Consider the following 24,490-nt stretch of genomic DNA (forward strand, 5'->3'; position numbering starts at 1 on the left):
ACTTAGGAAAAGATGAGGGGGGGGGGATTCCCTCCCTTTTCCTAGTCGGTGTGCCTTTCCTATTATTTAGAAACAACAATTTTATGTTGCTTTTTTATATATTTACAATATTTATATACATTTTTCTACTATGGAAGATTAAAACACATATTCCAGTAAAACCCAAACAACAGAGCAAATTACAACAATATTAAAGAAAATAATAAATGGCAAATTGTCAGTATGGAATCAAATAAAGAGAATTGTATAGTATCAGCATATAACATCTGTTTCCCACAGATTCATGTGGTTAGCACAGCAGAGAAGACAGAACTTTTATCCATAAAGAAAGGCATACTTGCTCCTTGGCAGTTTCTGGCTCTAGAACGTTTTCTTATTTCACTGTAATAAGAAAAGTGATTTATCAAATAAAATATTGTGGTGTTCTATACTGCCTTATTTACAGACACCCATTCCCCAAGGTGTTCAATTGGTGCAATAAGAAGGAATTAAACAGATATATGCAGTCTGGTGGAGGGATGTGCCTTTACAATATGCCAGATACCAAGACCTTATATGGAGGACAGAGATGTGGAAATGGTTACCTGGAAGAAGGAGAAGAATGTGATTGTGGAGAAGCGGAGGTAACTCTTGCTTGGATCAGATTATTTCATAGACTTTATATTCAGAAGGGAATGCTAGTCTGACTTCCCCTTGCCTAAAAAAGAATATTATAATTTTACTTAAATTGGAAACAACATATTGATATATGAGTGGTTTATTGTCATTCTTAACATAACTGAAATGTCCTTATCTTGCTTTTTCACTATTTATAACCTTCAAGATGGCTTACGAAATCTATCAAATATGCAACAAATTAGAAAAACATCCACAGAGTGGGTAGATGTTTCTGTGTCCTTTCACCAGTCTTCACGATCTTACTGTCGCTGCTGCTCTGGCTGTTCCTCTTTCAGGACATGGTGATATACCCCACCCCCACCCCTTCCAGAGAAACTGCAAAGCTTTCACTCAGTCTCTTTGGGCTTCTTTCTCTGTTCAGGTGCGATGAAGACCTAGTAGCTTCTTCCTTCCATGTCTCAGTATTGGCATTTGGAAGCTGGGATAAGGGTGTCTTCAATCCAAGCCAGGTCCTGGAACCATGGAAGGGATTCTGACATGGTCCTCTTATTGTTCTGATTTTCCTCATTCATTTGAGCATTATTATCATTGGCTGGTAATAGTATGAATGGAAAACATGATTAGGAACTGCATTTATATTTTTTGGAAGGAAGAATCTGTGGTTGCATCCTACTGTGAAAAACATTCAGATGCTTTCTGATGTGTTAAGTTCAGATCCTCTATCATGTAAACACAACAGGTGTCTTGTTTCTCTCATCTCTCCCACAGGAATGTAAAAATCCTTGTTGCAATGCTGCTAATTGCTCTCTGAAGCCTGGTGCTGAGTGTGCACATGGAACTTGCTGTCACCAGTGTAAGGTGGGGTTCTGCTTCCTTCATCTATGACACAAGGAAAGAATAGTTGTTGTTCTGTGTACAGGACAACAATTAAGAAAAGAGGGAAAGGTATACAAATTATCTTAACTGGAGGCCATCTAACTTTGTAGACTCAGACCTAAGCTAGGTTTATCAGAAAAATACATATATAACAGTATCAGTTCCAAACAAAGCAGGCGTTTTTAAATGGCTTTATTTATTGAAAGCATTTTTATGCCACCTTTCCACCCAAACAGGGTCTCTAAGATAGTGAGCATTAAAACATTTAAACAACTAATACAGCATTTAAAGTAAAGTATATATAAAATGTTCAAGCAATCCAGTAAAAATGTATCTTTGGTAAATAGTGGCTATGGGAAGTTCCCTTCAGCCACCGTCTGCCCACTTGGATAAATGAATTGTGCAGGTTGATAGCACTATTGGCAGTGCTGTTAGTCAAATTTCTGATGTTACTGCAGGGAAAGGCAATCCTGTAGGTTATGGCCTAGCAATCCTTAGGGTTTGCAGGTGAAATTGTCGCAGGAAGGAAACTGAAATGTTGTATATTGACTAGAAAATATCCCTGTCAATTCTTCATTTGTATGCTTCTAGTCTTGTTTGTTATATATTTGTTTATTACATATTTATTAGATATGCCAACCAATATTGTCAGGACTTTTAAATTAAAACTACAAAATGAGAATTAATCTGTATTGGGAGTGTGTCATTATATGACCAGAGAAACATTCTTTGCAGTAGAAAGAATGGTACTATGAATCAACCCTGTATCACTTCAGCAGAAACTTAACTTCAGCTCATAAACTCACACAGCTGTCCATAATGTACTATTTTGGAAACAGATTTTGCAGTACAAAAACTAGTATATTTCTCCATTCTAAAGTTACTGCTACTACCAGCCAGTTGTTTGAAATTCCTTTGGTTACAACATTTTTTATGACAGACTGTGGAGTGAAATCTGCAAGTGTTGGGGCTGGACTTGAGTGAACCACCTATTTTATCACATATCCTCTGAGAGTCCCTATGCCACCTGTTTGGGCTTATATTGGCGCCACCCTATCCTTATGGAGGGTGAAGCTTGTCTTTCAGAGAAGGCAACTGGCCTAGCAGGGGTTGGAGTATACCGTGCTTGATTGTGTTTCCAGTTTAATTACCTCTTTTTTTTTTGTTAAAGTGCCCCCAGCACCTGGAATGAAAAAGCATGCCCTTGAGAATAGAGAAGGTTTTCTTTGTATGGATTAGAATATCTTGTATCTTGGTTAATAGCTTTCTGTTGCTTTCTGTATGGTATAGTTCTATGCAAACTATCCTAAACAAACTAACTGCTGGGACCTCAGCAATGGGATATTGTGTGTGTGTGTGTGTGTGTGTGTGTGGCGCGGCGGGGAGAGACGGGGAGGAATATAAGCGAAGGACGTCTGTGTTTTATTTTACATCTCAACTTTCTTGGTCTGTATGGACACTTACATGGAAATAAGCCCCATTGCACATGGTACATTATTACAAACATAGAATCATGCTGTAGAGAAATATCAGTCCAAACTGTTTATAATTCACTTTAAATAGATACGACAAAGACAGAGGACGTATGAACTTACTAACCTGATATAAAAGTTTCTCTCACAAAGATCCTTCCATTTCTTAAGGTTTGCTGCTGTGGGTGGCAACAGAAGCGCATAAGAGTTGTGCCCACCTGAAGCATGACCCTGTCAGTGGCTGCCCTGATGTTGTAGAATTGCCTCCCTTTGGAAGACCTTAATGGCCTCCTTTAGGAGGCAAGGTTTTTTTTATTTTCACCAGGTTTTTAGCAGGGGCGTTTAAATTATTTTTGATGAAAAAACAATGGTTGTTTTATATAATAAGGTTTCCACTGACACCACACAGACTTTTATTCTAGGCAGCACACGTTTTTGTGAGTGAAAGCTCACTTCATCAAAAAACAATTTAAGGAAGTGATTGCTGACTCACAAGGCATATGATGGAATAAAATGTACTAATGTCTATGGCACCACTGGACCCCTCTTCAATTTTGAACAAACCAAAATGGCTGCTCCTCCTCAATTTTTATATACTAGCACCAAAGCCCATTTTAAATTAAAATAAAATTTTAGCCCTTTGGGGATAGGGCGGTATATTAAGTCAAACAAACAAACAAACAACAACAACAACAACTATAATAAAAAATTGGCTGAGGGAGGGACCCTCTTCCCCTGCAGGAGAGCAGTCCATATTGTTTGGGGCAGGGGAGGCACCTGGGTTGAGGGAAGGTGGACAGGGAACAGGATGGAAAGTCATGAGTCCTGCACACCCATTGGCTAGGGGTTCATGGTTGGACCTTCCATCTCTCAGACAATTAAGATAAAAAGGATGTTTTATTTCTGCTTAACCCGGGGTTTTTTTAATGCTAAACTAACAATCCCCCCCCCCCCCCCCCAGATGGGTTGAAGACATTTCATGTTTGCTGTGCAAAGATCAGGAAACATTTTATTTTTACCGCCAGGTTTAAAGCTCTCACTTTTGGTTCCCCCTTAGCTCATGCCCACCATTTTCTGCCACTCCAGGGATCCTCTCTCCCTGCCCACCATTTGCTATAAGGTTTCCCAAGGCTGTTTCCTCTGCTCACATCACAGTTGGTTGCTGTTTTGGCTGGTAAAGTGAAGACATGTCATGGAAAACAAAACAAAAAATAAATGGAAAAAGATACATTCATATCATTAGCAGGGAAAATTCAGATTATTCATGTCTTTTACCTGCTGAAATAGTGGCTGGCTGTGATGCAAGCAGAGGAAATAGTCCTGGAAACTTTTCAGCAAATAGCAGGCGGCACGAAGGATCTCTGAAGCAGCAGAAAATGGCAGGAAAAAGACCCATTTTTGCTGGCAGGGCTACATTTTTCCTTGTTATCCAAACAAAAAAAGCAAAAGCAGTTATTTTTAAAACATCTGCAAGAATGTTTTAAATCTGCAACAATTGTTATACAATATAGGTGTTTTATTGTGATACTTTAAATAATTTAAGATCTCCTTAAAATTTTTGATATAAAAGTGTTATAGAAGTTCAGGTATCGTTATGATAAGGTGCTAATCCATTTGTTTTTCTAGCCCAGTACTGCCCTCTGGTGACAGCAGCTCTCCAGTGTCTCAGGTCTTTTCCCATCTTTCTGGCTGAGACCTCTTTTTGCTTTAAAATAGAAATATCAAACATGGAACTGTCTGCATAACAAATACATGCTCTGCCACTGAGTGCAGAGGTCAAGGTGAAGACAGTGGGTACAGAATATCAGAGAGCCAACCAACACTTAAACAGCAGCCAAGGTGAGGTTAGATGATTGGGGAAGGGTTTTTTGACTAAAAAGTAGAGAACTTCAAATGAGAAGAGCTTGACAAAGGATTGAGAAGCTGTTTCATACAGACCTAAGCTGAGATGAGGTGCCTTTTATGAACACTTCTGGCAGTGACACTTTTCCATTGCAAGTGTCCCCCACATTAATAGTACTGAGAATGTTTTAAAATCTGTAGTAGTTCTAACCTGAACTAATCTTGTTAATTTCTTCTCCTTTCTTTAGTTGATTTCTCCAGGGACTCTTTGCAGGCAGCAATCTAGACCATGTGATCTACCAGAATATTGTACAGGCAAATCCCCTTTCTGCCCTGCAAATTTCTACCAATTGGATGGCACCCCATGTGCAGGTGGGAGAGCCTATTGCTATAGTGGAATGTGCCTCACATATGAACAGCAGTGCTTGCAGCTCTGGGGCAATGGTAAGGAAAGCTTTTCCCAGAGATGGGAATGTGCCAGATAGGGGCTTTTCTATTATATGATCGGGGGAAAATCAGGGTGCAGATTTTTCCCATTAATATCTGGAATGGTGGGACTGTACTCCAAGGCAGGGAAACCTGTCACTGACCTAGCTTGTCAGATTTTCCCACCTTTTTCGCCTCAAGGACTGAACTACGTCTAATATGATAGTGTTTGGTGACAAGAAGCACTTTCCCTCAGCCCTGTAATTACCCCAGAAGGTGAAGGAAGAAGAAAAATAAGAGTTTGGATTTATATCCCCCCTTTCTCTCCTGTAGGAGACTCAAAGGGGCTTACAATCTCCTCGCCCTTCCTCCCTCACAACAAACACCCTGTGAGGTGGGTGGGGCTGAGAGAGCTCCGAAAAGCTGTGACTAGCCCAAGGTCATCCAGCTGGCATGTGTGGGAGTTCACAGGCTAATCTGAATTCCCCAGATAAGCCTCCACAGCTCAAGAGGCAGAGCAGGGAATCAAACCCGGTTCCTCCAGATTAGAAGGCACCTGCTCTTAACCACTACACCACTGCTGCTCCTATCATTTTAAAATGTTTCTTGGCAAACCCCTTTCATGAGGTACATCAAAAAAATAATACTGAGGCAGAGATGTAAAACTTAAACAGATTAAAATATTATTTAACAAGGAAGGGATGGGAATGGGAGATGACTAACTTGGTGAAAGGACTGGATAAAGCTGCAGAAATATATATACACTAGAGCAGTGGTGGCGAACCTTTGGCACTCCAGATGTTATGGACTACAATTCCCATCAGCCCCTGCCAGCACGGCCAATTGGCCATGCTGGCAGGGGCTGATGGGAATTGTAGTCCATAACATCTGGAGTGCCAAAGGTTCGCCACCACGGCACTAGAGCTTGGCACAGAGATTCAGAATTTTGTTTTTCAGCACAGCATTTAATAAGATTATTCAGTTTCAGTTCAGCTTAGATGTTAGTTATTTTCAAATGTTTCACAGGTTCCCTTTTTATTTCAAGATGTTTTGGCTAATGGCTTGTTCACATACACAGGATTCTAACAGGCTAGGTACATTTACTCAGTATTTCACAGAGTCTTCACCATTAGAAAACCTTCAACAAAACATAAAACAAACTGTTGAGGTAAACCAAAACAAAACCGCATACCCCAGACCAATTGGAATATAGGATTCCTTCCCTCTCTGAAATATTGCTCACTGGTTTATAGGACCTTTCAGCTTGGCCCTTTAATAAACCACTCCACCAGTCCTTTCAGTCTGTGTATGTTGCTTTCATTGCTGCTCACAGGCTGATAGTAGTAGTCACACATTTTGACTCAACTACTTGTCTCAGAGTTGTTATGTAGACAGCTCATAACAGCAGGAATGCTAAAGACCAAAAACCTTTCAGATTGTTCAGTCAGGGAGTTAATCTCCTCCCCTCTCTGCATTATCTAGCCATTAAGCAATCAGAGTCAGGATGCCACAATCAATCAAGTGGCTTCTCCTGTTCCTAGGCCTCTATGCCTCACTTTGAATATAAACAATGCTTTGCTTAGAACTGCACTTTTAAAAACACACATTTCTCTGCAGTCCATCGTCATATCACTTTCCTTTTATTAAATTGACTTCTAGTTTTGTAACTCATGGTCTGCATTATTGCCTGTCATGCAGGCAAAATTGCAATGTATTCAATATTTGAGAGAAAACTGCCAGCTGATGCCCCCATACTACCATAATAGATGAATTTTTGCTATCTGAAAAGTAGGATTTAACAGAAAACACAAGCTCTGTGGTAAATAGCATAAAATATATTATTTGGTCAGAAAAGTGGTCTCAATAAGGGTCAGTATGAATATCTGGACAGCTAGATATAATTCCAGTTAGATGCTGTCTCCTTTTTGTGGTTACTGGCAAGAGAGAGCACAGTTGACAATTTCAGAGTTTTCCTCTGAGCTTTGGTGCAATTTCTTCCTTACCTCTTTCTGATCTTCTTTCCTTCCACCAAGGTAGGGCAATAGACTACTGGGGGTACATGTGGGTACATGTGCCACAGTACCACAGTACATGTGCCACAGTAGTTTTGAGGGAGAGATAAAAAGGCCAGCCACAAGGGAAGAGTAAGGTCAAAAACAGAAACATCGTATTCTTCTAGGTGCAGAAATGCATCTTTGATTTAATAGCTGTACTAAATATAGGGCGTGTATGTGTATGAGAGTATATGAGAAAATATTTCATATGAGGTTTTTTTTCAGTACTCTGGCAACTTTCCATTTTTTCCATCAAAAATATTGAGAAAAGGTCGGGGTGGAGGGAGTTATTATTCCAAATTTTTCTAGGTTTTTTTTCCTGGGCCTTTACATCCCTATGTAAGACTCAGAAAAGTTACGTTTGCTTATTATACTGTTAAAGGCACATGAACTGTCTTTCATATGTAGCTCTTAACCTCACTTTGGAACGTTTTCACATTGATTTAAAATTCAAAAGAAGTATAGTGAAAAAAATTGCAACATAACCTCTGAACATTTCAAAACTGCCTTTAAAATATTTATCATTTTACCAAATAATACAATTTGTGGTTCTTCTTCCTTTCTTATGTTCTCATGTTCCTCACCTTGCCCCTGAGGTTTTGAAGATGCAGACTCTGTTTTGAGTTTTTCATCACAACCCTTATGCTAATATCTTTTTGTAAGATTGAATATTACAGATTTACACATGAAGAAAAGTTGCTAGGTGAATTGCATGTGGATTATAAGAAGTATACTGTACATTTTTGTTGTTTGTGTCTGTTCATTGCTTTTTTCACACTAATCTATATCACAGCAGTGTCCCGTGATAATGATGTCTTATCCCGGGGGGAGGGGGGAGCATTTTTGTTTTCTTTCTAAGAGGGTGCTAATGGATTCCCATGCCCTAGACAAAAGTAGCTGGGTAATAGATTTGATCAAGCACTTCTAAACAAATCAATCACATGGATCTCTTCCATCAGGAGCACAGTCAGCCCCTGACCTCTGCTTTGAGAGGGTTAATGCTGCTGGAGATACCTATGGGAACTGTGGGAAGGATGTCAATGGCAGATACAAGAAGTGTGATACAAGGTAAAGTACAGTTCAGCTCATCGTTATGGGATGAGTGCATTTGTGTTCTCAAAAGTTAATGGTTTAAAAATAAATCAGATCTATGTTAGAAGAAGAGTTGGTTTTTACATCCCACTTTTCTGTACCTTAAGAAATCTCAAAGTAACTCACAATCACCTTCCCTTTCTCTCTCCACAACTGACACCTTGTGAGTTTGGAGAGAACTGTGACTAGCCCAAGGTCATCAAGCAGGCTTCATGTAAACAAACCCAGTTCACTAGAAACAAACCCGGTTCACTAGATTAAAGTCCATTGTTCATGTGGAGGAATCAAATCTGGTTCTTCAGTTTAGAGTCCACCACTCTTAACCACTACACCACGCTAGCTCTGACTAGCTATAAATTAACTTTTATCAGCTCACTGTTGTGGATTTTCTGGGCTGTGCGGCTGTGGTCCAGGTGGGCATCCCTGACAACACATTTCACGCTTGAGGTTTAGCATAAATAGTGGCTGTCATGTTCTATGTGTTCAATATGTTCGTCATAGCTCCTTATTTTGTAATAAGTAAAGGCACAATTCATTTTGTCTAAGAGAAACAGAAACTTCCCTGATTGTTCTCTGATTACTGTACCCTTTCTTCTATTTTCAGAGATGCTAAGTGTGGGAAGATCCAGTGTCAAAGCTCTGCATCAAAGCCCTTGGAATCCAATGCTGTTGCAATTGACACAACTATCACATTAAATGGAAGACAAATCCGCTGTCGTGGGACTCATGTTTACAGAAATGAAGAAGAGGGAGGAGATATTTTAGACCCAGGACTTGTGATGGCAGGAACAAAGTGTGGTGACAGTCATGTAAGTGCAGGTTGTCTTCTGCACTGTCCTTCACCTTGGAATGGACTTTGCTCACTATTGTGCAGTTTTACATAAATGGGGGCGGGGGGAGGGGGAGAGAAGAGAATGGAACTATCTTCAGAAGGTGCTGTTGGACAGCAGCTCAGTTCAAGATAGGATATCTCACCTTCAACCCTTTCTCAGATGTACCAGGCTTCTCTGTTGCTGCAATAGCCATGTCAAGAGAGAACTTTGAAACACATCTATGGCTAGTTACCCACTGTCAGTTGTTCTCTGCCATCACCCCACTCTGGTGCAAAAAGTTGTACCAGAAGTGCTCTTGCTTACCTTGAAGGACAAGAGGAAGTGTGTCAGGACAAGATTTCTTGCCCCAATGCGTTTCTGGTCCCACCACGTGCCCCAGCACCAGTAGGTGTAATCAACCCATGTATGCAGTTTTGCTCTTATCTTCTTCCTAGAAGCTCAGGGTTCTTCCCTTCCATATATCGTTATTTCCTTCCCCATTTCACTCTCATAACAACCTGCTGGGGTAGGTTACACTAAGACAGAGTGACTAGCTTCGTGAGATTCATGCCTGGGGGAGGATTTAAACTAGAACTTTCACGGCCTTGTCCAATAACTGCTATGCCATAATGGCTCTCAAATACAGCTTTGCTATGGTTTGGCTCTCTTAGAAATTATGTTTACCAGTAAGACCCACAAAGGGTAGGGAACCTTTTGTTCAAGGCCATGCAAGAAACAAGAATGTTACAAAATAGAAGAATAATTAGCTGCTGACATTCCTCTACCACATAATGATTGCTGTTAGCCCCCGTGGGCTGTTTCAAGTACTACCTCTGGAATAGCAGCTGAAGTCAGCAAGGGACTTTGGGGCCAGTGCAGTGTCACACAGCTTAGCATTTTGTGGGCTACAAGCATTTTACATGTATCATATATTCAGCCTCATTCTTCCTGTTACAGATTTGCTTTGAGGGGCACTGTCGGAACACCTCCTTCTTAGATACAGGAGACTGTGGGAAGAAGTGCAACGGCCAGGGAGTAAGTATCCTTTTCCTAAATTTCTGGTTTCCAAACCAGAGTCTGTGTGGTTTTATGTTTACTGCTTGCCTGGTTCCACAGGCTTTTCCGATCTTCACTCTGTCAGCCTAGATGAACTATATGAAGAGCAGTTCATGCAAAGCAGAAGATTTTGAGTTGCCAGAGATATTCCCAATTGTAGAATGACTTCTGCATTAAATCAGACTGATTGTGCAGGGGCTAGGTTATGGAACTTCAAAATCCATTTTTGATTAGATTGGTTTGAACTGTGCCTACATTGTCCAGAATATGTGTTTGGTCTGACAAATATTCTCTACTGTTTTTATCCTGCATTAAAAACACAAAAAATATGTTAGAGGCTCAAAAGGAGCCTATGTCTGAAGCTGTCCTGAAAAAAAATAGAACATTTTCATCCTCGTCTTCCTCCAAGAAGTGCAGGGAAGATTGAAAGAAAGGTTGAAAGAAGCAGGGACCCAGGAAGAGAGCCCTGCCCTTAGCCCTAGATGGAGGGAGAACGATCAGGCTAGAAGTAAAGGCTGCAAGTTGGTGGTGGTGGCTCCCACCTGCCGTCCCCATGCAATGCAAGGGCTGTTGGCTCATGGCAGCTTCCATCTGGCTTGGGGAGGGGACTATCTTACAGGAAGCAAGTCTGCCCTCCAGCCATCATCCCACCAGAACTTTTCCAGTGGCCTTTATGGGCAATATGCCCCTGGAAAGAAGGCAATGGGTTGGATGCCGTGATCTATGGATGCAAGGACTGCAGATCTTCCTAACTTTCCTCCTTCCTCAACAGTCCCTTCAGATCCTGGAAAAGTTGATTTCCAGGGTAATGAGACCCACAGTAAATAATAATAATGTGTCAGTGGAGGGAAAAATATCACTCCCTGATGCTCTGTTGATAGAAGAAGCAGGAATGAATTTTTGGGACCATAACTCTCCCTACTGCAGCCTCCCCACCTGGGCGGGTATTAATATTCACAAGCAATGCAACCCCACAAATTAGCTTTTCCAGAGCTGGAAGAGACTTTTCGGGGTAGGGGAGAGAAGGAAAGATCCATAATAGTTAGCAACCTTTGGTTCACTGATCACTTAAATCAACTCCATTCAATAAGCGAACGAGATAGCGTACCAAGTATATTAGTCTTAATTTAGTATATTCTTCCCTGTTTATAATAGACTTTTTATCTTATGAAAATTGACACTAATTCAGACATTCTATTAGATGTAATGAGCTAATCTACATATAGAACTTGGGTCTGTAACCTGCGGCTCTCCAGATGTTCATGGACTTCAATTCCCAATTGGCCATGCTGACGGGGTTGATGGGAATTGTAGTCCATGAACATCTGGAGAGCCGCAGGTTGCAGACCCCTGATATAGAATAACTTGTTATAATTCAGAAAGTCACAGTAGATTCTTTCCAGAATCATTTAAGTGAAGCCGGGGCTTGCTCCTGAGTCTAAGGTTGATTCCCCACGGGGAAATTCTATCTAGATTAACCAAGTTCGTAAAGAAACTGTACCTTATAATCGGGGTTTCAACCTCCTCACCGCAGCATGTATTCAGTGAAGATATGTAGACCTAAGTCAATTGACTGGGCTTTGACTGCAATCACTTGATTGTACTGATTGTTTCAGACCTGAAATTGAGTAATGCCAAATACTTAGCTGTTTTTGGATTTATTAAGGGGGCAGATGAAGGGCTTATGTTGATGGGAATGCTGAATGTTGGGCATACTTGCTTCTACTATGGGTTTTTCCATGGCCAGACAGAGCTGTAAAAAATATCTGCCTGGAAGTTAAAAATAGTTGGGAGTCATCTGGGTCCCACTTGGAATGCATGTACCTCAAGAGACTTTTGAAGAGTTGAAATGTATCCTTTGGAATTCATATCCTAGAAATGAAAAGAATCTCTGAACTCTGCCATTCTAGTGAAGGATGGTCAATATAAGCTCTGATTATCTGAAGTTCATGTACAGTAAGATGTTCAAATTGCTGAGCCTCAGCAGTGTTAATGAGAGATACAAGAGCACCACACATATCAAAGCCTACATCTTTTTGGATCAAACTGCCTGTTGAAAGCTTGAAGCTATTTTGTGGGGAGGGGGAAGGTGCTAGGAAAAGCTAATATAGAATTTTTCAATTATTATGTCTGCAGGTTTGCAACAATAACCAGAATTGCCATTGCTTCAGTGGATGGGCACCTCCATTTTGCAATAAACCTGGGAATGGAGGAAGTCTGGATAGTGGGCCCATGCTTCAAGAAAGTAAGTGTGATTTATTTTGCTTAAAGAAATTAAGGGAATTTGAAGGAAACCCTGGGTATTGGGGCAGATGAACTAGAGTGAACATACACAATAGACCAAGGACATAAATAAGAGTGTGTGTGTGTGTGGGGGGGGTTTCCTGGGTTCAAATTTCCCCATTACATATCTGAAGCTCCACACCCCCCCCCCATTTGTGTTTTTTGGTATTTTTAGTGTTTTTTTTAGTTTTTGGCCTGCAGGGGGCGCAGCTTTTAGGCTAGCAGCACCAAAATTTTAGGGATTTTTGGGGAGACTCTCCTGATAATACCACCCAGGTTTGGCAAGGTTTGGTTCATGGGGCCAAAGTTATGGACACCCAAAGGAGGTGCCCCAGCCCCCATTGTTTCCAGTGGGAGCTAATAGAAGATAGGGCTACACATTTGAGTGTCCATAACTTTGGATCCCCTGAACAAAACTTCACCAAACCTGGGTGATATCATTGGGAGAGTCTCCTAAATATACCCTGAAAGTTTGGTGCTGCTAGCTTAACAATTGCACCCCTGACAGCAGGCACCCCCCCAAATTTCCCCAGATTCTCCTTTTAAATCCCCCCTTCGGCATGGATTTAAAGGGAGAATCTGAGGTCCCCAGTTTAAACATTGAAAGTGATGCTGTTTCAGGATGGGGGAGAATCCACCTTAAAACAGCATCACTTTCAATGTTGTTTTAACTGGGGACCCCAGATTCTCCCTTTAAGGTAGATTTAAAAGGAAAATCTGGGCTCCCTAGTTTAAACACCATTAAAAGTGATGCTGTTTGGGCGTGAATTCCAGGATCACAGTGGCTGCCCATGAGGGGGGGGTGCATGCAAAACTCAGATTTTGCACTGGGCTCCATTTTCCCTAGCTATGCCTCTGCCCAGAGGGGAGGGCAGAAGGGACTGTCAGCTGGGAGCCCAGCCAGTGGGAGGGGGGCGGGGGGGCAGGGGAGTCTTCCACCCCTGGCCTCGAAGAGCTGCTTTTATAAGAAATGAGGCCGGGTGGCGAGGCTTGGGGAAGTGTGGCCACACCCCCAGGGGTGGGTGGGGGCATGGTACCACCCCCCAAACCCACCCCATTACAAATCTATACATAAGAACATAAGAACATAAGAACAAGCCAGCTGGATCAGACCAAAGTCCATCTAGTCCAGCTCTCTGCTACTCGCAGTGGCCCACCAGGTGCCTTTGGGAGCTCACATGTAGGATGTGAACGCAATGGCCTTCTGCGGCTGTTGCTCCCGATCACCTGGTCTGTTAAGGCATTTGCAATCTCAGATCAAAGAGGATCAAGATTGGTAGCCATAAATCGACTTCTCCTCCATAAATCTGTCCAAGCCCCTTTTAAAGCTATCCAGGTTAGTGGCCATCACCACCTGATGTGGCAGCATATTCCAAACACCAATCACACGTTGCGTGAAGAAGTGTTTCCTTTTATTAGTCCTAATTCTTCCCCCCAGCATTTTCAATGAATGCCCCCTGGTTCTAGTATTGTGAGAAAGAGAGAAAAATTTCTCTCTGTCAACATTTTCTACCCCATGCATAATTTTGTAGACTTCAATCATATCCCCCCTCAGCCGCCTCCTCTCCAAACTAAAGAGTCCCAAACGCTGCAGCCTCTCCTCATAGGGAAGGTGCTCCAGTGAGTGTCCATAACTTTGGGTCACTGCAATAGAGGATAGAACGTCTGCATTTTTATACGTCAATGAAAGGGAATTTTGGCAAGTAGATTCCTAAAGAAGTCTATTCAGAATCCAGCTCAGGTTTAATCAATGGGGTAGTGTTGTTAGGATTATGTGGTTGCCTATGCTGTGCAGCACTGACATAAGAAACATTTTTAAAGTCCTCTTCCTTTCACTTCAAGATAATGCATTTTATCAGCACAACAACTTTGTGAAATAGGTTAAGCTGAACGAGAATGATTGACCCAAGTCACTGAGTGAGGTTTGTAATTAACAGGGGATTTGAATTCAGATCTTCTCATTGCACCCCTGCTCATCTCTGCCACTCAAATCTCAGAATCCTGCCGCCCTGTCTGTTACATCTGTAGTCACCACAGGGAAGAACTGTGCGATGGGGTTGACCTTGATAACTTTATTGGCTTTTCTCTTTCTTCTATCAGGTCCAGTGCCAATCATTGCTGGAGTCCTCATTTCTCTCTTGCTTTTGACTGCCATTGGAATTGCTTTTTGCTGCTATAAATGGAGAGCCAGGCTTGGACCACTAAAGTCGTCTATCATTCCTCCAAAGAACATGCCTCAGTTCAGGTGATTATTTATGGCATGGAGGACACCTGATATAATTTCATTTGTAAATTTCTCGTTAATGTTTCTTGTTGTTCAGACCTTATGTGGCTTTCTGACAGCACCCAAACTTAGCAGAAACTCCTTGCCCTTCAAAGTACTGCATGTTGTTTATTCCCTTTTACCTCTCCACACTCATATTCTCATACAGACCCTGTCCCTACCACTCCACCACCCTCGCTTTCATTCCTTTAAGTTGGATAGAATTTCAGTTCCCAGCTTTTCAGTGCACTCGTACATAAACTTCTTGCTAGAGAATTTGACTGAATTAACAGTCTTCAATGGTTGTGAGTCTGGGTTATCCAAGCATAGCCAGTTTGTTGGCCTCCTTGGGTGGGGGATCATAGTCATGGGTATCTATCCTAATCATATCTCAGTTGGGCAGTTTTGCTTTTTAAATTAACATGTTGATTCTACTATAAGCAGTCCTTGAATGGAGAAACATCTATGGTTGTAGAAATGGCTATTCATTATTGTTTCCCTTTGTTTATTCCCTAGCAGCACTGCTCCTATTCAGAATGGTGTGAATGGTCATGCCAATCCAGCCTTCAAGTTGAAAACCCCACAGGAACATAGAAAGGTACTTAAAACTGCAGGTGGCCATGAGGTTGAATGTTGCCTCATTTCCATACTCGTATATAAATTAATGTCTGTCCACAGAGCTAAGAAAATAAACCAGCCTCACATATGTATTCTATAATATTTACTTTGACAACTAGCTTGCAGGAAGTAATAACTAACAACATGTCTTGTGGTAGCAGAGAGACCTTCATAGTATATCTAATTTAAAGAAGAAGCAGAACTAGAGTCAGGGCACTTTCGCACATACAGAATAATGCACTTTCAATCCACTTTCACAATTGTTTGCAAGTGGATTTTGCTATTTTGCACAGTAAAATCCCACTGCAAAGTGCATTGAAAGTACAGATGTATTTTCGGAGCCCCCTTTTACTTTCCATTCTCTCTGTGGCAAGCAAGACCACTTCTAGAATGACTTTAATTTGTTTCGCCACCAGAGTGGGTCAGATTTGCCAGCGAGCACAGCTTCGCTCTGAACATCTTCTCTACCCACAGCCAGCCAACCTAGCTTCACCCTGCCATCCATGCTTCCCTCTTGCCCCCCCCCCCCCCGCCTTTCATGTTGCTGGCTTTTTTCCTGCTTCTCTAAATGCTTATATCAAGATAGCAATATCTCAATATAATCATAACAGCGAGCACTTTTCCAAGGAATAGTACAAGCAGAGTCTTTCTTGGCTCCAACCCACCTCCCCAATTCTACAATTCTCCATGATGATCAGGAGGGCTTTTAAAAACTTTATTTCAAACCAGTGTTTCCTTTAAAGCAAGCCTCTTTCTTCCCTGCAGTGGTAGGAAATGAGAGAGACAGAATGAGTGTGTGTGGAAAGGGAAGGGAAGGGGGAGATATCTGTGCCTTTAAGGCTGATTTGATGGGCAGAGATAAGAGAAACAGGAACTGAGAGCTGGCAGAGTTCAGCAGATAAACTGAGATATGTGAGGAGGTCCCATTACAAGCTTGCTGCTCAGTGAAGAGCCCCAAGGTAAACCTTCCATGCGTAATGAGCTTGTAAATATGTCTGATGGGTGCTCCATGTTATCTTATTCCTATCTCACTCTGAGCAGCTTAGAGCATACATATTTTGCATTTCCGCCTTTATATCTTTACAGCCATATTGGTTATTCTTTGTGACTGGTATGTAGGTTATTGGCTCACACAATGTTCCTGCAAACCCTGAAGTGCTTTACTGCCAGACAGCTCCAGAGTTGAAACTCCATGTCCAGGTATCACCTGCTGTTCCAGATAACAACACAAGGAGGCCTCCCATTCTAGGGCACCAGAATGAGGTGAAAAAATTGGCAAAACGAATTCCACCAAGCAGACCAGCACCTCCTGCTCCAAAAGTTGTCATTCCGCAGGTAAATGTTTTTTTTACAGAGAGTCTGAATTGCATCTGGTGACTTGTTTGCATAACTGGCTAAGAATAGAGTTCGCTAAATTAATTCTTGGTGTCCAACAGTTGTTTTTAGTATTTATTTTATTTACAAGATTTACAACCTGTCTTTCAGCTCAATCAAGGCCACCAAGTGACTTACTACTAATAACAGTGCAATGTACAAACATATCATAAAATAAGTCAAAACCTCAAACTAAAATGCATATGTACAAGAGAAACATCAATTAAAAACATAGGGCAGGAAGGAGGGATTATTGAGGGAACGCCAGGTGAAACAAAACAGTCTTCATTTACTGGTGGAAGGCAGTGATAGGGGGAAACAGACTAATATCCAAGGGGATAAAGATCCACAATCTTGGCACCCATCTAACCTCAAAAGGCAGGGACCTAAAAACATGACCACAGTGGTCCTGTAAGTATGCTGGCCCCAGATTATATATAGGGCTTTTAACTGTGTCTGGAAACAGATTGGGAGCCAGTGAAAACAGGGCAAGACTGGAGTGATATGTTGCCTGTGACCCACACCAGTCAACAACCTGTCTGCATCATTCTTTTCCATAAATTTTTCAAGGGCAGCCACATGTGTGGTGCATTACAGTAATCTACAATATGGCTACCTGGGATACCACCTCAGTGTTTATACAAGAGATTATGAAAACAGCAATAAACCCAGCATTCACAAGGCAAACAAGGATTTGAATGGTCATCTGTGATGGGAAACCTGGTTTCCCAAAGCACATAATTGTTGAAACAAACTTTAGTTTTGTATGAAATGAGCCTCAGAGGGAGACTTTGACCATGTCTGCTTTATTGCTGTAGGATTCTTCCAGACTACAACCCCCTCAGAAAGCTCTTCCTGCCAATCCCGTTTCTTCAAGCAACAGACCTGTATTGCCTAAGATGAATGCAAGTGGAGTACAGCCACATGTTGTGGCAAGGAATCCAGGAATCCATCAGGTAGGACATGCAAGATTTAACCCCTTGTCCAATCAGAGGCGCAAGCCATGCCACCTCACCTCCAGGACGGGCCCGCCCCTCATTGAAGCAGGAAGGGAAGGAGCTGCACGCCGCCCTTCCCCTGGCAGCAAGTGGCGGCCGTGGTGAGTCCCTGCTGCCCCTTTAATGTTCTTACTGGGCTAATTCATTCTGCTGTTAATGTTACAGTATTGCTGGGCCTTTCCTATTTTTCTGGAAGATGGGAAATGATGGTCTATTAAGGACTGTCCCATTTTATGTTGTGAGAAACTATGACGATGACTTGTTTTTGTAATGTCTGAAAGTTCTTCCAAAGAATTAGTATTTGGGGAGCTTATGGGGTGTTTTTATTGTGGTACAATATAAACAAATAAATATTCAGTCAGGGGAGTTCTTGGTATGTTGGCTCTGCTTTCATAAATTTTCTGATTGACTGAATCTAAGAAATGGGCCTGCTGTGTTTTATTTTTATAGGTCTTCTACTTTCAACTGATTTGGCACAGGGAGTAGCTGCCAGGCTGATTCTAAATATTAACAGGGTTGTTGCAGGTTTTAAGTTGAAATCACTGTTTAGGATATTTCAATATAGTATGCTGAAGAGTTTGCTTTTTAGGTTTTTGTGTAAATCGGCAAACATCTATTTTTTCCCCACTGTTGCAGTAAGCCTGTAGCCCAGCCTTGAGAAGAATAATTTATGAATTAATGGTTTTATGTCCAAAATAAATGTAGAATAAGTAGAACGGATTTTGCAGTATTTAAATATTGGGATTCTCAGAGGTGACTTACAGCATGCCTTTAGAAACAATGAATTAGATGCTTAATAAAGTAATGTGAGACTCACATAATTGTGTCTAATGAAATAGCTACACCCTAAAACCCCTGATCACTCAAACCTGGGTTGCAATGAGACTATTTTATCTTTTCTGAAAACAATTGATAAGAATTTTAGAAATTATGTTTTATCTGTAAATGCCAGCTAGGTAAAAGGGAAGCAAAGTGAAAAGTACTCATGGCTGCAATCCTGTATAAATTTGAAAGTCCCATTGCAGTCCGTGAGACTGCTGAGTATCCAGACTGTCAAGCTGTTATATAGTGAAAATGGCTGCCAGCAACTCAAAACATTTGCTTTTAAGAGAAATGTTTCTATTCTGTAGATCCATTTGAATTTTAGCAACCTTCCTTGTTCCTCTGATTTGAGATCTTCCATTCCACAATTACTCATAATAATTTCTTCTTTTTTTAGAATTCAGTCATCAAAAATTCTGGACCAGTGGGTGCCTGGAAGTATGGCCACTGAAGTTTGTGTTATAGTACTAAAATCCACATTGGTACCCTCCGACAGTGACTTCACTTGTCTGATTTTTGTTTCCAGGAAGAAGGCATGCTGGTCATGTGCAAATCTCAAAATGCCCTCCCCAGATTCATATGACTATGGGGAAAATTCCAGGCTTGGCTTTGGCAAAGTTATCTCCTATCCTTGGTATACATAGATGCAACTTCTGTGGAAATGGGTCAACATTTCACCAGTGCATGCCAAGGGTAAATGTGACCTACTTTATCTTTTGGAATTTTTTTCATTATAGGATTTACAGGGGCAGCACTGAAGTGGTTCAGTGAAATTTACAATATGCTGAAAGAAGAGGGGAAGAGGCCTTGATTTCCTTCCAATAACTCTCTCAATTGAAGATGAGCTGACTTAATACCAGTGCATCCCTTTCAGTGGATTTTTCAGAACTTTTGCATACTTGATTAGAACCTGAAAGAGGCCCCTGGAGAACAGAGGCCGTTTCCGCACGGGCAGAAAATGACGGCCTGGAGACGGTAAAAACGCCGTCTCCAGGCCGCCATTCGCACAGGGGGCGCAGCTGCAGCGCAGCTGCGCCGCCCTCGCGCCGCCCGGCCGGCTCGAAGCCGGCATATTCCCAGAGCGCTGGGAAGCGCTCTTTTAGGGAATACGCCGCCGTGAAGCCGCTGCCGAGCGAACGGCAGTGGCTTCACGCCGCCTCCCCCGCCCGGCACTTACCTTGTCCATGGGCCTCCGGCGCATCGCTGAGGCCTGGGGACACGCCCCCCTGGCCTGCGCTGCTGGAGCAGGTGCGCAGGGCCAGGGGGGCGTGTCCCCAGGCCTCGGCAACGTGCCAGAGGCCCAGGGACACGCCGGGTCGGCCGGGCGCCGGCGCTCCGCGGCGCCGGCGTCCTGCCTCTTCCCGAGACCGTCCATGCGGACGGTCCCAGCGTCTTCGGGTCGGCGTGCAATGCGCCGACCCAGCCGTTTCCGCCACCGTGCGGAAACAGCCAGAGTAATGTGATGCCCTTTTTGTATTCCCTTTGCCTGTGGGAACTTTTTCAAAGTACTTCCCACCATATGGAGGAGTTTTTCAATCTCATGGAATTTTGCTACATTGGCTCAGGAGACGAGGGTTTCTTTCCCTCTGCAATGAATTTTCAGAGTTTATTATTTAGCTCCACAAGTTCTGTTTTTTTTCCCTATGGGGCTATCACTGTCTCAGCCCAAAGTTTCTCTGATCATGGTCTTCATGTTTTCAAATCATTGGTGATATACTTGAGTCTTTCCTTTTGGCTTTCATAGTTCTCTGAATTCTACTTAGCTGCATGGAATGATGGTAGGATTTAATCTGCAGTGGCCTTTTATTCCCCACAATGATCTCTATAGGCTTGGCATTTCTGGTCTCATAGAATTGATGTTCCATTGTTCTACCCTCTCTGTTCCAATTTTTCCCTGTTGTGACCCACTATGCCCAATGGTAGTTGAAGGGTATGCCTCATTAGAAACAGCAGAAGGAAGACCCCTTTATCACAAATTCGGACTGGGGACAGATGCTTTATATATAACCTTTTTCCTTCTCTGACCTAATTTTTAAGTAGGAAAAAGTTCATAAACTATCATATGTGGTGAGTGGTTCAAACATCTCTTTACCTGGAGGATTTGGCACAATCCATGTACTGTTATGCCATGTTTCATTCACAACAACTTGGGCATACTTTCTCCTATATTATCTCCATGTAAAATAGTCATGTGCCACTGTTTTCCAATGTTAGGGTAACAAATTGCTGGTTAAGAGAAAAAAGTATTTTTGCTTCAAATAACTCTGATTGGAGCACCATCATAGTTTTGGGCTGTTTCAGGAAGAGAAATTGCCTTATCTAATCAGCCAAGCAAGATCCTTCCTGGTTTTGATAGGTTTGCGTTTAACTATCAGATTTTATTATTTTGTTATAAATTATCTTGTTTAGTTTTAGTGTATTTGTCTTTCATTAGACTGGGGCTTGTTCATACAGAAAGTTTACTTTATTAATTTTATCCCAGCGTAATTTATTATGTGGTCGTAATCTTGACTCTGGACGTACATGTGGTACTGTCAAACTTTGGATGCTTGGCTTTATAAGCTGCTGCACAGAGTTCAGTACCTTAGGTTGAATTCTGAATTATTTAATTGGATGTATTTCTTTACCAGTTCTCAATATAATTTGAAATGCTATTTGTATAGTTCTCATTTTAGTGCTGGTGTTAAAACAATTAATGATGGTAAATCTGTGATGTGAATAAGCTCCTTAAAAAGGTACTGCAGGCAAATGGCAATCAGAGTAGAGTGGGGAACAATAGATTGTTGTCCTATCACCATGATATTTTGCTGTTAAGTCATCTTAATCAACTAATGATATATCACAAGCTTTGTTCCTCCCTTTTGGGCTGCACATGTGAATTCACCTGTGAATACCTAACCAACAAACTAGTTACCTGTTTTAATGAAGTTCTTTTGGCTTAATTAGAAGCTTTATTCATGGTGCTTTGATTAGTATGCAGCTGATTTAAATTTGAATTTCCTATAACTGGACACCATAGTGCACTTTAAACAACCTGAAAGTTCCATTTATGCAGATGCAACATTATTACAGATCTGAGGCTTTAGGTGTATAATCTCAGGTTTTAAAGTCTTTGTGGTGTTGTGTTTGCATTGTTATTTCCCCTTTTTTCTTTGAAATATGTTGGTGCTATACATGAAGAGGAAATGTTTCTTTTCTGGTGTTCAACAGTCAGGAAAGCTGAAACTACAATGACCAGGCATATATAGAATAGCTGCCTAGGTGTCCTTAGTGCAGTCTCATTAAAATTGGTTGGATTAAAAATGTACATTATTACCTTTAAAAGCCCAATTTCATTTTAGTCTTGGTTATACTATTAAGACTGGAAAGAGAACATGTTGCGCAGTTTCCCCAATTACATTTCAAAAGTCCAAAGTCCAAATGGATATCCAGAAATCCCTGGTAGCATTCACATTCATCCTGTTCTAGTAGAACAGTTACCTTAATAATGTATCTGTATTCTTCTTGTCTTAGCATGTAAGTAGTTCCTAAATTAAATTTCCTGAATATCTAACAACTGGTAAGTGGTTCTGAACATTACAAATTCTCTCCCTGAGGTCTTTATGTTGTGTCAGTACCAACACTTACTCATTTAAAACGACCCTCAAGTATTTTGTATCTCTTTCTAATTTAAATAATTCTGATGTAACGTGCTAAAGAAGTCTCACACCAGCAATTTACTCCAAGATGGAATATATATATTCTCCAGTTAATTCATGTTTGTTAGTCTCTATCCATTCAGCCTAAATCCCAGGCCAGGACAGTGTGGTCAGTAATCCTTAACTGGAAGATGAGAGGATACAACAAATCAGTTTTATTCTCAATTCAATCCTATGTATAAACAGTGAGTCTTGTCATTTATGTTACTAAAGTTTAAGCCATTTCTGCATATTTCAAAGATCATCTGGATAAAACTCAAATTAGAACAGTTAGCTGTAGGGTTGCCAAGACTTAATTAGTACTTCTTTAAACACTCTAGAAAAAGTCACTTCCCACTCCTGAGTTCTGCCTGGTTGCTACAGTGTGATCGTCAAGGTGTCTATCCTATGCAAGGTAGAAAAGAAGAGAGTTCTTAAATTATTGCTGCACTTGAAAAAAACCATAAATGCTGAAATTCTTCCTTATATGCAGCTCCTCAAAGGAACCCTTTCAGAGCTGATACTCGGCATTCTTATATTTGATAAGTAAATGATAATTTTGTATTTTCATGTGAATGTCTGAAAGGTTTACAATGTGATCCTGATATATCTATGCAAATACTTGAATAATGCAGTTTATTGTGCCTTTGCCTAGTTATATTTAATAAATGTTGTCAATCATTAAATGGGTTGTGCATAGTTTTGTTGAATAAATTTACAGATACGGGGATTTGAGAATAAAATACACATTTGTCTAATTTCTGACAAGTGAGGGAACACTTTTTTCTCAACTAAAACTGAAGGCACACTTTACACCCAAAAGGGTTTTCTTTAAGAGAGCACATATAACTTTCAGAAAAGCCAACCCTTGTGTTTCTGCATAAATGTAGGCATGCTTGCCTGTTGAAAGAAGTAGCAATTCATGTAGAGAGGTAACATGCAGTCTCTTCTAAAAGCAGATAATGCTATTGCATTTCTGCATGGGAATGGTGGAATGATCCAGTCATGACTTAGTGGAGTCATGACAAGATTACCTGTTCCTAGCAGAGACAATGCTAGAGCAGTGAATGACATTATCTTCTCACAATACACTAGTAGCAAGCAGACTGTATGGGAATTAGGGTTTGACTTGTTTAAAAGCAAAGTGAAGGCTTTTCTCAACTGAAAGCTAATGGCAGATTGGGGAAGACATAGTCCTTAGCCTGTCCTTGGGCAAATCTCTCCCACCAAAGGTCTGTTGCAGATACTTTCACCAAAGGAAGCAGCATAATCTCAAGAGTTATTTCCTCTTGCCAGCAGAGGGTACTGTAGTCTGAACTGTTCAACGCACACATTATACAGAGCAATACAAAGAAGCAAACAAAGAGTAATCAAAGCAGATCCTCACCTTGAAGAGTTTATATAAAAAGGTTTTATTCTCCCTCTCCAAATACAAATGAATAGCATTGAAATGTTGTATGATCAAACTAGGGGACAGATGCCCATTATACATCAAAACTATTCATAAATCTTCAATTATTTAATAGTCAAACACACTAATAGCAACAAAGAGCTTTAAAATAGCTCGCAAGCAGTCCACAGGCTTGTTTTGCACAATGACCTCTTTTGACTGCAGCGTCTTGGAAGATGCGCTCCCAGATTAGCTGTGAATTTACTTGTTGTCTAGCAATCCAAAGTGGGGGGCTGAAGCTGCATCGGAAGCAGCAGGAAGGTTGTGCTGGCACCCGTGCCATAGATGATGGCACAGAGAAACTTACTGCAGCACAGGAACCTAGACATTTTCCTTTACACCATCAGTCCTGCACTGCAGGAAGTTGTGCCGGCACGGAGTGGGCATTCCTGGAGACGGAACAGACTTTAGTCAGTTTCCAAAGGACTTTCAGCGTGAGAATGTCCCCCTTCAGCAGTACAGACTTATGCCTCAAGAAGGGTGACATAGACCTTGTGCACCTATGTTGAAGCAGCGGCTTACTCTTGAGTAGGGCACCATGCAGGATGCAATGCAAACAAGAACCGAAAGACACACAGTCACCGTGCAGTTCTGTTTATTTGCTAACTACCGTCAAAGTGCTCCGCCAGACCACAGGTGTTTCCAGGCACTTTTTCCCTCTGTGGTCTGTGCCAACTATATACAATTCAGGTGCCAATCCGGTGCCCATGTCTTATCAGACTTTGCACACGGTACACAGTTATGCACACAGCCCCAA

The 24,490-nt window shown here is 41.5% G+C and overlaps 1 protein-coding gene across 2 annotated transcripts in view; it reads left to right on the forward strand.

Annotated features, from left to right (window-relative positions):
* Positions 1-19,553, forward strand: part of ADAM19 (ADAM metallopeptidase domain 19) — an 82,048-nt gene extending 62,495 nt beyond the window's left edge. Inside the window, exons 12-24 of one of the 2 annotated variants that reach the window (XM_048491118.1) lie at positions 446-623; positions 1,387-1,476; positions 5,057-5,252; positions 8,248-8,356; positions 8,985-9,189; positions 10,150-10,227; positions 12,385-12,493; positions 14,632-14,776; positions 15,311-15,392; positions 16,532-16,747; positions 17,605-17,742; positions 19,004-19,044; positions 19,133-19,553. In XM_048491118.1, coding sequence (XP_048347075.1) covers positions 446-623; positions 1,387-1,476; positions 5,057-5,252; positions 8,248-8,356; positions 8,985-9,189; positions 10,150-10,227; positions 12,385-12,493; positions 14,632-14,776; positions 15,311-15,392; positions 16,532-16,747; positions 17,605-17,742; positions 19,004-19,044; positions 19,133-19,250 — 1,705 coding nt within the window. In that variant the 3' untranslated portion in view covers positions 19,251-19,553. The remainder of the gene's footprint in view (positions 1-445; positions 624-1,386; positions 1,477-5,056; positions 5,253-8,247; positions 8,357-8,984; positions 9,190-10,149; positions 10,228-12,384; positions 12,494-14,631; positions 14,777-15,310; positions 15,393-16,531; positions 16,748-17,604; positions 17,743-19,003; positions 19,045-19,132) is intronic. The other variant, XM_048491119.1, reaches the window with a different exon arrangement.
* Positions 19,554-24,490: the final 4,937 nt, after the last annotated feature.

This window comes from Sphaerodactylus townsendi, linkage group LG03, assembly GCF_021028975.2.
Source record: "Sphaerodactylus townsendi isolate TG3544 linkage group LG03, MPM_Stown_v2.3, whole genome shotgun sequence".
Classification (NCBI taxonomy): domain Eukaryota; kingdom Metazoa; phylum Chordata; class Lepidosauria; order Squamata; family Sphaerodactylidae; genus Sphaerodactylus; species Sphaerodactylus townsendi.